The 16027-nt window shown below is 45.2% G+C and overlaps 1 protein-coding gene across 5 annotated transcripts in view; it reads left to right on the top strand.

Annotated features, from left to right (window-relative positions):
- LDLRAD4 (low density lipoprotein receptor class A domain containing 4) overlaps positions 1-16027 on the top strand; it is a 282043-nt gene that overhangs the window by 244594 nt on the left and 21422 nt on the right. For 3 of the 5 annotated variants that reach the window (XM_079302394.1, XM_079302393.1, XM_079302392.1), the window contains one exon: positions 15742-15896. In XM_079302394.1, coding sequence (XP_079158520.1) covers positions 15742-15896 — 155 coding nt within the window. Of the gene's footprint in view, positions 1-12147; positions 12278-12413; positions 12891-15741; positions 15897-16027 lie in introns of those variants that run through there. The other 2 variants (XM_079302396.1, XM_079302395.1) reach the window with 2 other exon arrangements.

The following is a 16027-nucleotide window of genomic DNA, read 5'->3' as shown; positions in this document are numbered from 1 at the left end:
GATTTAATTTTTGCAGCTTTGTGCATGTGGCAGGGGGAGGGAGGGACTTCTTGCTGTTTGAACAGATTATTAGATATTAGTGTTTTTTTCCCTATGTGTTTCTGCACATGAAAAATTAGTTTGTGTTTGGAATCAATAATCTTAAAGGTCTTTTCCAGCCTAAATGATTCTGTGATACAAATAACCTTCAGATAGACCCATTTCAGGATTTAACAGTTTGATGGTAGCAGCTGGGAAACACTGTCCTGATAACAATGTTGAGGGGAGTTTGGCTTAGCAGCACAGCTGAGAAACTTGGCTTTGCTGTGGCAGGGCTACCTGAAGGGCAAGAGGAGCAGAAAGGAAAAGGCTGCTTTGCACACAGGGTGCTGAGCAAGGCCTGCTACTCATTTCAGAAGTTTCTTGGCTCATCTGAGGCACAGGGCTGTGCTTGAAATTTAACACTTCCATTTTGAGAAAGAATACTCACTGTTATAATGTGGCATATTTCTGCATTGCATTCATACAGATATTCTGGGAAATTGTTTTCCCAGCTGTAAATTCTAAACCATACATTCGCTGTTGAATTCTATGCCACCAGCTAAACCCCAAAGTGTCTGACAGCCCAAAAATCTGGGGATGTAGTGGGAGAAACTGGTGTCCTCTTTAGAAAAGAGGGAATAGAAATTTATGGGTGGCTTTCTGCAGTACGGTGAAACACAAGTGTGCTCTGCTTGGAGGAACTGGAAAGAGTTGTTAGTTGGGCAAGCCAGACACACCTAGACAGCATCCTGAGCTGCTGCCAATCCACACGGGGGGTTTGGATCTCTTCCAGCCTTTGTTCCTGAAAATAAATTGTTCAAGATGGGAAAGTCTGAAGATTGCATTGACCAGTGAGCCGTGCCTCTGGGTGTGAGCTTTAATAAAGGCAGAGAACTCAGATTTCAGATTTGGACTAGAAGCTCACCGAGAAAAAGCTGCAATCAAACTTTAGCCTGCATTTCATTTGTTTGCAAGAGGTGGTCTACAATTTTTTGGGGTGTTCTTCCTTATAAATGGGATTTATTTTTACTTCAGAAATTTGAGAAAGGGTTTTTATCTGAGTATTTAGCTATAGTTTAGCTATTACCTTGTTTTACATCCACAATTTATATAAAGAGATCACCTCTGTATCTATTCCACAGGAGTGAAGAAATTAGGTAACATGTATAAACCATGCGGAATTTGTAAGACAATGGATAAATGCGAACTATTATGTTATTTATTTAGTGCTTTGATAGCCATGTTGCAAAACAAATGAGGAGGTGGGGATGTCTTTTGGAACAGAATATGCTGCAGCACCCGCCTTGATCTGCATTAGACATCTGCACTGTGAAGCACAAGCGATGCTCAAAGACGCACTGAGAAAACAAACGGGTTACAGAACTGCCGTGTTAGAAATGACAAAATGTGTAGGCAATGGAGAACCTAAAACTGCTTCAGTTTCAGGCAGGATGTTAAAGTATTAACTGAAGAAACAGTGGAATATAGCAGTAAAGATAAAACATGAATATTTTGGAAACTGGGACTCTGTTCTTTATGTGACAAAAATTTGCACTGTGCTAAAAGAAAAGAAAAAAGAGCAAATTTCTTTTTTTTTTTTTTTTATAGCAAAAGAACAGATCCTCAAAATTTTGTGATTTAACACTGGGAGCCACAACTCTTACCTCTAATACTGGGAACCACAACTCTTTACTCTAAGAGTTAAATCCTTCCCCTCACCCTCCCCAAAACCTCAAAAGCAAAACAACAAAAAAACCAAACCCCAAAGCAAAACAGAAAATTTTTAAAGGTATTCAGATTTAAGTTGGCTGTGGGTAAGGCACCTACAATGAACAAAAAGTCATAGCCTGAACTTTCAGAGCAAGAAATGTGAGAGGAAAATAAAGAAAAAATTACCAGAGTCTTTTTAAATTCAAGATGTCTAAGCTGTTTCTGCCCAAAAAAGGATAGATCGAAGCTGCGAGCCGGTTTGGGTTGTATGACAGATTCATGCTTCTTATGCGCGCAACTTTGGCTTGAGCAATTCCCTTCTTCCTGCCTTAGGTGTGTAAACCAGAAACCAGATGCATTAACAGCAAGGTATTCAGTGTGTCTAAAAAAATCCAGGATAAACTCTGGAAAGGGTGTGCCTTTTCTAATTCACTTAGCAGATCTGTGCTAATATGATGACATGCAGCTTTCAAGGCAGGAAATACAGCAGGTAAGGTCTTGGCAGCACCTCAGCCTCGCCATCCTGAGTGTCACATGGCAATATTCCTGACTTTATCCATGAGCCATAAGTGATCTTTCCCAGGAGACCCTTTTGAATACCTGCCACAGCCAGGGGATTGGATCCCTAAGGGCAGAGTTTGCTGCAGGGTGTGAACTTTATAAGGGAAGCAATTGGAAGTTCGTGCTGCACTTAGTTGAGACTACAGAAAGCAGGAATGGCGTGGGATGTAGGGGGAGTAAATACTGGCCTGCCCGAGGGCAGGGGCTGCGTGGCCAGGCCTTTCCCACGTGCCACGTGTGTGGTCCTTGTGGTGAGGTGTGCCCAGGCATCGTGCACGGAGGAGAAGGGTGCACACAGGCACACAGGTGCTGGGTGAAGTCTGGCACGGGGGGAGGCCGGGATGCCGTGTGCAGGTGGCCAGCACATGCCTCCAGTGTCAGACCCATCCCAGACCCCACGTGCTCGCTGGATATGCACTGTGCTGGCAAGCTGCACGCTCTCACGAGTCATTTGTCTGGGACTTATGAATGGCAAAAAGCCTGGTCTGAGCTGCTATGCAGATCAGGATGCCGGCATCCTGAAATCCCGGACAAATCCCCTTAGCGCTTTTGGTAAATCTGCAGCTGGGATTTAACGTTGTGACAGCACATCCTAAGTGTGGTAAAAATAGCCTGTCTCCCAGCAGTGCAAACCTGACTCGCACCTCACAGCTAATGGGTGAGCAGTCAAGGCAGTTTCTGGAATCATTGCACGAATGCGTGAAGCGGCGCCGGTGGCCGGGGAGCACAGAGCAGCGCTGTGAAACGCTTGCCTGGCTCAGGCCAACGCTCCGCAGCTTTGACTTAAAACTCAGCGGATCAGAAGTGTGGCAGAGACCCCTGATCCCAGACTGGAAGGGATGATGGAGAGATCCCTCTGCCCTTTGCTTCTCCAGAAGGCTTTGTCTACCCTGGCTTTGCCTGGAGGCAATCTGGAAGGTGTGCTGTGTGGGCAGCATCCCCTCCTAGGCTAGGCACAAAGCTTAACCCTCTCCCTGAAGGCTGCATAAGAACTTGGATTTATTTGGTTTTAACCCTTTACCTTAATCCTCATGAAAAAAATCACATTTTATATTAAAAATTAGGGCCACAACAAATGTGAAGTATCAGTAGTTTTGCTGCCCCGATGGGGTAATTGTAGAAGTGAGAGGGAGTGGATGTGTTTTTCCTGCTCTGCATGCACGCACAGGAGATCACAGTTTCTCTGTGACCCTTAAAACAAGTCCCTTACTCTCAAAACTTCCTCTACAACAAGTCATTTCACCCAGAAATCCTTGTCCCACCCAAATGGGGTGTAGTGTTATGTCTTTAGTGGGCTGCACAAAAATGCCACCGGTGAGTCAGTACAATGTCGGATGTGCAGTTGTACAGAGTGGGAATACAGGATGAAGTAGTTTGAAATGCAGCCTCCCATCCAAAAATACCAGCCAACCAACTGTAAGCTATCATTTCCCAGTGCATCTGGTAAGATTTCAAGCAAATTTTGGATTTTTTGCTGTCACACACAGGAAAATACCATTGCAGCCCCTTGGGGCCATCCTTTTGCTATTTGGGAAAAGGTATCCATACACTTACCACTGGGCAGATTTTGAATATGCACCTCTGTGATTTAGGTGCTCACATAACATCTTCAAAAGTGGCTTAGCAACCCAAATGATATATGGTTCTGGTAGTGAACAGCCTGTGAAGGCTGAGGTGAGTGAGGCTGTGCTCTGTGGAAATGCTGTGTAGGTGCTGCTGTGGTACCAAGAAAGAGAAGAATGCAGATGACAGGTCGGAAGAGCTGAAGGGACTTGCCTTAGCTCACTAACTGGTCTGTGACAGAGCTAAGAAGAGAATCTCAGTCTCATTCTGATCTCACAGCTAGTAGATGATACATCTCCCTAAGCATCTATGCCATACCTTGTATGCAGTCTTGTATATTCTGTATGCAGGGTCATTTTTCCTTTCTTGGTACCTGAAGTCATCCTATGAGACACTTCAAGTTTAATAGTATCCTACCTGATCCAATATTATGTTAGGGCTACAGGGAAAAAGGGATGGAGAAGCAGTGTTGGAAAACACTCTCAACCATCACTGAGATCCCAGCGAATCTGTCCTGGACTCTGTTCAGAAACATCCATCCCTCTGACTGCCTGGGCTGAGTAACATCACAGTAGAGTGGGACTCTGCTACTCCACGTATGAGCTAGCACTGCATGGCTGCTGGTTTTGTTTCTGGCTCCCGGCTTCCATCCTGAAATGACAGCGTCATTTAAACTGCCTGGAAATACAGAAGTTAGCCTGCCCTTACACAGGGTACAAGGGTGGTCCTCATGGTAAATGGTCAAGCTGCCTTCCTGTCATGTGTAGTGTCTCAGAAGTGGCTTGAGTTTATAGATGCCATTAATTCTGCTGAAAATGAGAATACTGTCATTGCATTGGGTGGGATTGATCTCATTTTATGTAAAATAGATGCAGATTTAAGCTTTGTATTGAGTTGCTAGGGTGCTGTCCATCAAGCAATGTTTGGAAATCATTTTTTTAGAAGCTATGCCAGTTTTGACATGCTGCTTTAATATTTTCCTGGCTGCAATAGGGCAAGACATAGAAATCTTATGTTGTCATCACACAAAGCTGCAAAACGGTCTTTTTTTTTTTTGTTCTTTTTTTTTTTTTTTTTTTTTTCTTTCTCTCTCTTGCACTCTGTCATATGGAAACCAGATCAAGATTATAAAATTATTGCCCACAAACTGTGATCTTTCTTCTCTTTTGTGGTGAGAACTGACAAGTCAGTGATGGCTTGGTGCTGTTGGTACTAGCTATTCATGCCGCACTCATTTGTATGTATCGGGAAGTGCCGAACTTGGCGTTCTTCTCAGTTGGCACACAGGCTGGTGAAACGTCAGATTTTTAATTGTGATAAAGTTCACGAAAGAAAAAAATTATGGCAGATGTTTCCTTTTGTCAGAGCGAACTGAATCATTAAAATGTGATATGATGTACTATGAACAAGTCAATGTAAACACCATCCCTGTGAACATGTCAGAAGACTGAAGAACTTAGACCATTCATGGTAATGTTAAAAACCATGTGGTCTGCTGAATGCTGTATTACCAAGCTTTTCTCTTTAAATGCAGAGCATGAATCTTATGAATTTTTATTGCCTTTCTACAAAATGAAAAGATAACATATTCTGCTGTGGTAAAAATAGCCTGGTAGCTTCTGCAGTGTGGTTGTCGTTTCGCTGGTGGTTTACTCAGAGGTCTGCTTTTCACAAGTAACAGTGAGGTATCCCATTCCCATTGAGTGCTGAGCTTGCTCGCTTAATTTCCTTTTCTCTAGAAGATGTATTTTTGGGAAGTCTTACTCCTTTTCCAGTCTGAAGGAAGTGACAGAAACGCTGCTGCTTGCTGAGGAGTGCCTGTGATGATGCGTTGAAACTGGCTCCCGATAAGTGGTTACGGAAAAACTGCAGGAAGCATCTGACAAGTGACATTCTCTGTGGACTTTTTCTCCTATTTCCTCCTCACGTCTCCTGCTTGAGGATTATTGCCCACACGCTCACTTAGGCCATTAGTCAGAAAAGAAGAGCATTACAAACTTCCCGGTACTTCCCCGTGACCTGAGTACTTTTTATCTGCAATTATTCTCACTCTTGCTGGCCTAAGAAATCTTGACTAGATTCTGATTCTTATTCCCAGTGTTGTCCTTTCTCAAAATTTTGCCTTAAATTAAATTATTTTCTTAATGCTTCAGCTGCTGGGATCAAGCATGAAGGAATACCTTAATTTTAACATGAAAGTCAAGGACACTCTGGAAAGATACGATATAGGCGGATCCCACAGAGATGTTTCATGTCACTCTTCTAATTTCTGATTTGAGGGAGTCTGACTTTACTGTTTTGGAATGCTGTGTATTGGAAATAGATTACTCTGTTACATCATAAAGAGGGTTATAAACTAGAGCAAATCCAAATCATTTTGCCCACCAGAAATCTCAATCCTCACCTCTTTTGGGGGTGCACTGCAAATGAGGTGAATGTGTTTTGCAGACACATTTAAATACTTGTACAATGTGATCAATTATATTGATTTACTGGGGAAAATTTGTGTTTCTATGCATGGACATACACGAATTATATGCCAGCCATGTATTTTATTTTAAGTGGGCCTGCAGAAGCCAGAAGTAATGAACTTAGTAATGTGATAACAGTTGTTAATAGGAGAGTCTCTATAGTTCTTGCACCATGGCGATTTGTGGAAATGCAGCATGCTTTTTAAAATTGGCATAAGTTTTTGCACCTCTCTTGCACCGTAGGAGCTTAATCCATCGTGAAACCTTGTTAGAAGCTGCACCATTGTATCCTGAGGCAGATGTGAAATTTGTGTGAGTCACTGATCTGCGATCAAGCTGAAGGAAACTGAGTCTGTAGCTCTTAAGGAAGAAGGCGCCCATTTGGGATGCATTTACACAGCTCCTTTTGTATAAATCATTAGTGCTATAAACTAACCATTATTGTTAGGAGAAGAAATTTAACAATGCAAATAAAACAAAATACTGTGGCAGAGCAATTTTATGCTTGATTGTAATGTTTAATGGCATGTTCTCATAAAGAGATTTTTCCTATCCTTCAGACCTATCGTGTCTGTGACTCACTTGATTTCCGATGGTTTGAACATCCCTCATTTTATTCCTAGAGTTGTTTTCTCTAGAGCAATTTCTGTAAATGTGCTGCTGCATGGGGTTATCCAGGGTTAATTTCCCTTATGATTACACATCCAGACAGCATGTATGTAAATGCTGCAAGACAAATGATAAGAAAACTGCAGGATGAGAGAAAACAAATTCCTTTGTTTTGCATGTAGATTCATTTACCAGTATTGAAGTCTTTCCTGTGCTCACTTTTAAACATTAACACTAGCTTATATTGGCATTGTAGTTCTTTAAAAGCATTATTTTTATGTCATCACTGACCTCAAATTTTGCATTCTTAGTTCCCCCCTATATCTCTTTGGATACTTTTTTCAGGTTCTCTCTTCATCCTTTGCTTTCAGGTACTAGACAGCACCATCAGTGAGGCAGAGCTTTCTATCTCTAAACTAGCTGATTATATTAATGTCAGAAATAAAATACAGCTCTTCCAATTCTACTTGTATTTTTAGTACTGCATTGTAATCCTGGTTCTGCTTTCCCTTCTCATCTGTTCTGTCTTGCCCTTAGATTGTTACATTTTTTTTTAGAGCAGGGTTGTTGGGTTTCCTTGTAATCTTTCTGGACTGTCCAGCTTTCTGAAGTCTTTGCATTACACCTTAGTCAGAAAGTACAAAAATATTTGATAGTCTGTTAACCTGCAGTTGAGTGCCTGTTGTTTTCTTTTCTTGGCTGCCAGGGAGTTTGCTGGCAATTGAGATTTATGGAGCGAATAATCCACCTGGCAGGAGACTCTCTGTAACTGAAGTGTGTTCTTTAGTGGACGAATGAACGCTCTTTGTGTGTTTAAAATACCACTAATAGCTTATTTAGCAACCTGTACTTCTACAACAGGGCTTTCAGTTTTGTGTTGGAGGTGGATTTTTGCATATGCCTAATTCTAGCATCCATGCTAATTCTATCCCTCATTTAACTTTCATCCATTCCTATGGCAGGATAATGCATGATGTGATCTCTCAGCTTTTTAATGTGGTCCTTAGTGCATTTCTTCTGGATTCTGCTTAAACAGAAATAAAAAAATTTGTAATGAGGGATGATTCTTTCCTGTACTTGCTGGGAATTGCCTGGAAACCACAGGGAGCTTAGGCAGGGTAATCATGCTGCAACCAGAGACTCCATAGAATCCAGTACTAGGTACTAATTGCAAAGACTGCTGGGAGAGCTCTGAATAATAACAGAATTAAAAAAAAAAAACCCAGGCAAACAATATTGTGGTCCTTTCTTGCCTTTTCTCTTACTTAAATAGCTCATTTTTACACTTAGTTGATTTGAGCTTAAAATGTGACAAAAGCTGTGGAATGTGATCAAAATTAAGGATGGAAGGAGGTGCAGTATTTTCAGCGCAGCTGATTTTGTTCACTAATTTTGGACTGAACTAAATGGAGGATTGAAGCAGCCAATGATTATAACATGTGGAAGCCACTGTATCACAGTATTCACACTAATGGTGGGAAATTTTGGTTCTCAGACATCTGGTTACTTCGTCCCCTTGGGGATGTTCTCCTGGTCTGAACAGTCCAGGTTGATTATCTTCCTCATATTTACAGCTGCCTTTCCCTGCCCAGAGCTTCTTATTCCTCAGGCATCAGCACCAGGAAATTCTGTACCTGTTTTTCAGCAGTGGCAGGGGAGCATTGAAGTTACCAGCAGTGTAATCTCCAGGGTAAACAGGGCCAGGGCATTATGCTCACTGTACCATTTAACCCTGTTGGAAGAGAGGACTATAAATTGCCTATGTCGAGCCAACATGTGAGGACTAATAGAACTGCAGTGGGGATAATTCATAAGTAGATTTTCTCACTCGCCAGTGTAAACAGAGCCAGTGCTAGTCAGGTCTGAAACGGTGATTACTTTTAAATCAGCATGTTATAATTCAGTGTCCCTGATTGAACCCTCCTTCCAGTACAGGAAAACAAACCACTGCATGCATGGCCAGCACAGGGATCATTGAGGCTGTGCAACTTACTATGCATATGAAGGACTGCTTGAATTGCCTAATCCTTCCTATTACTGCAGAGTAAAGAACAGCTTTAACAGGGAGTTAATTTAGAGGCCTTAAATACTGTGTTCTTCTCTCCACCAACTTTACTTCTTTTGGGTTTGTTGCTAATCTCTCTACAGGGCTCCCATCTGCTTGTTCCTTGCACCTAATCACATTAAACACAACATAATACATCTGGATACATACTGCTGGCAAATCAGTTGCTTGAGTTCACTGCCTATGAGAAAAGCACTTTTCCTTTCCCTCGGTGGGTGCTGTTCCTTTGTCTTTTTCTGACAAACTTAAGCTCCGGATTTAATCAGAAAGGTGAAAATTTCCCCAGGTGATGGCATTTTGAGAGGTGGGGGTATGGGGCATTCACTGGGTGCATCTGAAGTTGCCTGAAGCCTTGAAGTTGCTTGACAGTGCAGGGAGAGGGAAGCACCTCTGCACATACACCCACTGTCCAGGTTCCCCAAAGTGAGTGACCCCAACGGGCTGGCTGCAGGCAGGAGGAATCACCCCCTTAATTGTCCGGTTGCAAGACTGCAGGTTTTCTCTTACTCTTCAAAGTAAGAGTTGGCCAAGAACCTACCCACAGTCAGTAATGTCTTTAGAGAATCAGAGGAAAAAAGGGAGAAGTAGAAGAAGTGCAAAACTCATATTGAGAAAGCAGCATCTGTGCAGTTTTGGTCACCAAAGCATGACTGTTTCTTTACACTTGAGATTAACATCTTTACTAACACAAAATAAAAAATTCAGTTTTTGTTCTTGTGGGTTCCAGAATGAGTCTTTCATTTTCTCAGTAACGATCTGAGTAGACAGATCAGTGAACATGTCCTTCATAAAATTTCACCTGTTACCAAGTTTAACCAGCCCTTGGTTTTATCATTAATATACTAGACTTGTAATTGCCTGTGGAGAAGCATTATGACTCTGTGCCAGAACCTGCTTAAGGAGCTTCAGCCCTGACGCCAGAGCAGCCGCCTTGCTCAGAGGCCATGGTGGAACCTGCCACTTGGAATTTTAGCAGGAAGCTGGTCCCCCATTCTTGTTGACAGAGAAGCTTATATGGGCTCTCTGGCACAGGGCTTTATTCACATTAAAAAGTTTGTGATAAATTCTTAATAAATAGATGATGAGCCAAACACTGTTCTGAGCACATTCGTGAGGATGCTTATTAGGTGCACTACTTATGGATACAGAAGCCTCTAACCATTTTGCACTCATTGTGCTTGCACTTGTACAACAAATAGTTGGTGGGTGTTGGGCTAGAGAAGGAGGAAAGTGTGTTAGTTATCAGTCTATGTGCCGAATCCCCAGTCTTGCCAAAGCAATTATTTTATGTCAGGGGTTAATTTAATGCTTTTCAGGAACTGAGGGCTCTTAGCATCCACAGTTCAATTGTATGAGTAAAGTAAAGGAGAAGCATTATCACCAATATATCAAATTTGTTTGTTTTCTGCTTTCTTTGCAGTCTTTAAACTGCACTCATCTGAAACCAACTTTTCATTTTAAACATGAGGTTGGGCTGGTCAGTCTTTGGCTCAGAAACTTTGTCTTTCAAAGTCCTTGATAACAAAGAGTTTGCAACAGGAAGGTGACTGGCCTCAGCAGCAGCTCTGTACACATTGAGTGGGTATGCCCACACAACAGACATGTTTAGAAGTCTGGTCTGTTGAATTAATTGTTTTCAAAGTAGTTTAAGGACGATCAAATTGTAATTTTGAAGGTGTTCCACATCTGCTGTCTGTACTGAATTACTTCTCTCTGCTGGTAACAATGCTCTACTTGGTTAATACTCCACTTGCACAAAAGCATTCCATTGACATACAATTTAAACTCGTTCTGCTCTTCTAGGAACTCTCAAAGGATGTTTATTTACCGCCCACAATCACTGTCCCCCAGCTTGACTGTTGTGTTTGGATTGACGCCTTAGACCTTGCAGTACCAAGCTAAACGTCAACAACAGTTTAATAAATCCAGACAGTGGGGATAGCCTGTAACCAGGAGAGGGGCCCTGCTGTGTGCTGTGGATATATATAGCAGGATATGTCTCCCTAATATTTTTAACCCCCTGGCTCTTCATAGTGCTAGCTTGATAGGTGACTGCAAGCAGGGCCACTCCTCTCAGCCTCTTTCTCCTCCTGTCTTTTGCTCTTTGACTTTGAGTTAGGGCATCTGTTTATTCGAGGCTGGTCCATGGGATTTAAGAACATGAGAGGCATGGTCAGTGCCAGAGTGTCCTGGGGGCCTGTGCTGTGTGTGGGGGAGAGCAGTGCTGGTGTGAGCCGAGCCAGCCGCTGCCGGCCGGGAGAGGGGCATGGAGGGAGCCTCCCAGGGCTGGAGCCCATCTCCCCTGCTTGCAGGAGCTCCGAGGGCCCGGCCGAGTGTGGACCAGAGGGTGAATCACTTTTCTTGTTCACGTGAACACAGTGGTCTTAGTGCTTTGGGGATGCCAAATCCCGAGCAGGGATTGGAATGGAGGAGTTTGGGCCATGGTGGTGAAGCCAGTACAGGAGGAACATCAGGAGCTGAGGGATGCGGTGCTACTGGGGCTTCCTAACATGGCAGGGACGCTGTGGTCTGTGCTGCTCCGGAGCAGGGTGGCAGCAGGGACAGCCCTGAGTTCCTGCGGCTGGTTCCACTGTGGTTTTCTGGGTGGGAATACGGGTGAGACTGGGATGAGGAACCCATCGGGAAGTGTTCATCAGGGAGGCTGGCTCAGCGGCAGCGCTGGGCAGCCATAGGGGGTCAGGGGGTTCAGGGGGGCAGGGGGGCAGGCAGAGGAGTTTAGGGGCAGGCACAGGGCTTCAGGGGAAGGCAGGCACTGCTGGAGCTGGGAGTTCTGCCAAAGGAACACATATGCGGCTGGAGCCCGGTGTTCTTCCTTTCCCTCCTTCTCTAGATTTTTTTGTTTTTTTAAACTGGAGGTTGCAGGCATTGTTCCTTCTGATGGTTTCGGTTTTACAGCATAGCTCCAGGACGCGACTCCCTGATATTTTACGCACAGGCACACACACACGCCACCCGTGGCACTCTGGCTAAGGGGCCCGCGGCCGCGCACCGGGAGGCTCCCGGGCCGCTCGCTGCCCGTGTGCCGCCGGGGCCGAGCTGCGGGTGCCGGTGCCCTGCGAGGCGCCCCGGGCCGGGAGCGCGCTCGGCCGCGCGCGGCCCCGTGCCGGCGGGCGGGGCGGGGCGGGGCGCGGGCACGTGCGCGGGGGCGGCGCGGGCGCGGCGCAGGCGCGGGCGGGCCGGGGCAGGCGGCGGAGCCGGGGCGCCCCGAGCGCGCCGCGCCGGGCCGGGCTTAAAGAGCGGCGGCGGCGCGGCTCAGGTACGGACCTTCCTGCATCCCTCCTTCCCTCCCTCCCTGCGCTCCGCGCCTCCCCGCGGGGCTCGCCCGGCAGCGGGGCAGCGCCTTTCCGTTCTTTTTGTTCTCGCCGGTCGACTGGTTTTTAATTTTTTTTTCTCTTTTTTGTTGTTGCTGAGGTTTGGGTTTTTTGATTTTTTTTTTTTTTTCTCCCAAATTAAGTTCGTTTCGCCCCGGGCGCGGAGCCCGGCGGGACCCTGGTGTCCGTGCGTGCGCGCACACGCGCGGCCGGGGCACGGCGGGGCGGGAGCGGCCGGGGCCGGGGCCGGTGTCGGTGCCGGTGTCGGTGCTGGTGCCGGTGCTGGTGCCGGTGCCGGCCGTGCCCGCCCGCTCCGGCTGCGGGGCGGCAGCCGCGCTCCCGGCGCCGGGACGGGCGCGGGCGGGAGGCTCCCTGCAGCCTCCCTGAGCGCGGCCCCGCGCCGGATGGAGCCCGGGGCCGCCGGGGATGCGGTGCCCGCCGCGGGGGCTGGCGGAGCGGCTTGAGCCCCCCGCCCGGCGGAGGCGAGCATGTCCAGTGAGCGGCTCAACAAGACAGCGGTGAAGGATGCGCGGTTAAAAGACCTGTTGTTGGAAAGAGGTACCGGTCGGCAGCGGCAGGGACCCGCGCCGCCCGGGAGCGGCGGCCGGCGGAGCTGCGGGCTCTGTGCGGGAAGGGTCGGGGTGACCGTCTGCTGTGGGTGCTCACTGCTAGGGCTGTAAATCGTCTCTCTTCGCCAGCTCTTCCGAGAAGGTGGTTCGGTTCGACGTGCCTTTTCCGTGCTGGGCGTTTACCCTGAAACGTTGTGTTTGGTTTTAAGGGTTTTTTTCTTCTGGAGAATTTTTATTAGAAATGTTGCTTCTTGCGCGTTGAGAAATGGATATATGTGAGTGTGACAGGCTCGCGCAGTAAAACCAAAGCATTTCTCTTCCTGGAGCTTTGCCCGGTTTCTTCCCCAGTAAATTAATAGGAAGAGCGGGCCGGAGGAGATGCCTGTCTGGAAGGCGGTGGCTCTTCCCGCCTGGCAGGTGCTGGGCAGGGGACGTGGTGACCCAGTGCCTGTCAGCAGCCGCTGGGAACTATTTAAATAGCCCTGATCAGTGCCAGCAAATACAGACTGCTGCTGCAGTCTGCCTTGCTTTTTGCTGCTAATGAGCAGCAGGAATGTCACTCAGGAGGAAGAGATTTAAAAATATCTTTCTTTTCTCCCTGCTTTTCATTAAGGAAATCCTCTTGAGCATCAGTAAGGTGTTTTGTTGCAGTTCGGTTTTTACAATACAAACTGGACCTGGGAAATCCCATGTGCTCACAGCTGTGTGCTGTGGTTTTTATTTTCTTTATTGTATGGCCATGTTTTAATCAAACATTTTCGAATGATTCCCTCCCGTAGGAAGTGCTTACAGACTAAATCATGCATCTCTAAGGGGGAGGTACTGCCCCTTACCATTGAAATGCAGGGGTCTCGATAAATTTAGAAGACTCTGCCCTTGGCAGATAGAGAAGTAATATGTCATATCTGTGCATTCTAGGAAAGCCTAAATCAACATTGTTTGTTTTGCATGTTGCCCTTTAGCAACAGTCTCTGAGTTCCCAGTCTAAAGTGTGACATGGACCCAAGAAAAGTTTGGATAAAGAAACACTTTAGTATTTCAGTAGCCACAGAATGTGAATTGCAGAAGTTGTCAACTGTATAAAGTCTGTGTTCTGTGTTTCTGAGCCAAGAAAAACTGACTTTTAACTCAATGGTGTTTTGGGTGGGTTTATTTTTTAATTAATTCTGTTCTTCCGGCTTTTTGATCTTTTGGTGCCGACATTGTTAGCTCCCAGTGACGCAAGAGAGGGGAGAAAGAAAGCTCTCTGCCCTGCGTGTGGGGCTGATAGCAAAGCACTGACTAACCAAATTCTTTGAAAATGTTGGTGGTCTTAATGATGAGTGGAAAGTACTTAACAGCAACGAGTGATAAAGTGATAAGCGTATTTTTGCCCTTTACTCTTTCCTTAGCCTTAAGTAGGCTTAGTTACTCCTCAGGAGATGATTGCAGACCCTCAGCACTTTGGTGGTGTGGCTGTGCCTGCTGGCAGCTTGTGACAGACAGCTGGACCTTGGCACCAGCACACCTGCAGCTCCTGTGGTCTGATGGGTTTTTTTGTAAGAGATATTAGAATAATGAAACAGCCTTGGGTTTCTTTTAGGTCTACTGCAGGTTGATCTTGGATTTTATGTTTTAGTGGTGCTTTTCTAGCTCAGCTTCACAGATGTGTCTGCACAAGTGTTCTGATGTCACACAGAAAACTGAGGGTGACTACAGATTAGAGATGGGGGGAAGGAGGCTTGGTTTTTTTTTTTAAATATTTGTTCTGTCCTTTCATTTTCATATCACCTCTCCTTGTTAGCTTTTTGAAACAGAAATTTATTATCAGTTCCCCTGAGTTCATGTTTCTGCATCCAAAAAGCCCTTTTGGAAAGTACTTTTGAGGAACCTTGAGCTGCTTCTTTTTCTACCAGCCTAGCAACCAAAGACATCCTCCCATTAACTGGAGTTCTCTTTCAAGATGAGAGCATCCCCTATGAGCAATGCAGTTTCCATAGAAATATCATCAACTCGGTAACTCCAAAGGGCAATTTCCCCCCTTACATTGCTCATCCTTGCTGCTCCAGTATAGCCAAAAGGGTACAGGAGTGACTCATCTCTAAATATACTTAATATTTGTGGTATAGGCAGGGCTTCAGATAAGATGATGGATTCTGATGGAGTTCATTGTAATTGTATCTCTTGCAACAACCAAGACCCTGGTTTCATTTTTAACTGTGATGGAACTTACCTTGTTTTAGAGTACTAGAGCTCTCTAGATTTTTACCTGACTGGGAAGGCCTTAGAAAATTTAGGGTTACACTAGCTGGAAAGAAGGTAGTAATTGAAAAAGACACTGCATGTAGATTCAATAGACTTAGTTTTCTACTCTAGTTAAATAGCTTTCATGCTATTTACTTGATTAAAAAAATGGAGAGTAGTGTACTAGATGAAGTGTCCTGATTCCTCTCAGGCTTTGAAGCTTATGGAGCCCACTGAACTCTATGGTATTACAGGTGACTATTAAAATAGAATGGGGTTTGTGTGTGTGCGATTTCTTCATTTTTTTTGTTCAGTGAAATTGTTTTGTCCAAAAGGCTCATTTGTGGTGTTTATGTTGAAGAGCTTATTATCTATGGAGGCTACAGAGAAGGATCACCAAGAAGCTTCTTTGTTTTGACCTACAGCTACTCATGCTGATCAGTTTGCTCTGGCATAAATGAAATATTTTTTCTGCTTTTTAGAACAGTTTTGGACAGCAATAGTATCTCAAGCCAGACCAATCTCAGAGAAATACTGAGTCTTTTTAAGGTTGTTGCTTTGGTAGTTTACCTTTTGTGTGTTGATGACACATTCTTCTCTGTTTTTCTTTGTTTTAGCTGAACTGGAGTTTGTTCAAATCATCATTATAATCGTGGTTATAACTGTTATGGTGGTAGTGATCATCTGCTTGTTGAACCATTACAAACTCTCGACACGCTCCTTCATCAACCGGCAGAGCCAGAGCAGGAGGCAGGAGGAAACTCTGCAGACGGTGAGTGAGAGCCCCTGCACCAAACTCCTTTTCCTTGTGCTCTGTGGGCCTGCAGCAAAGCCTCCCAAAGAGCTCTGGCACAGGCAGCTGCTGGAAAAACCTCTGATATTATCTTTAATTCTCCCTGTAGT

The sequence above is a fragment of the Erithacus rubecula genome (genome assembly GCF_903797595.1).
Source record: "Erithacus rubecula genome assembly, chromosome: 3".
Lineage (NCBI taxonomy): Eukaryota > Metazoa > Chordata > Aves > Passeriformes > Muscicapidae > Erithacus > Erithacus rubecula.
This window is presented reverse-complemented; position numbering and strand designations above follow the sequence as displayed.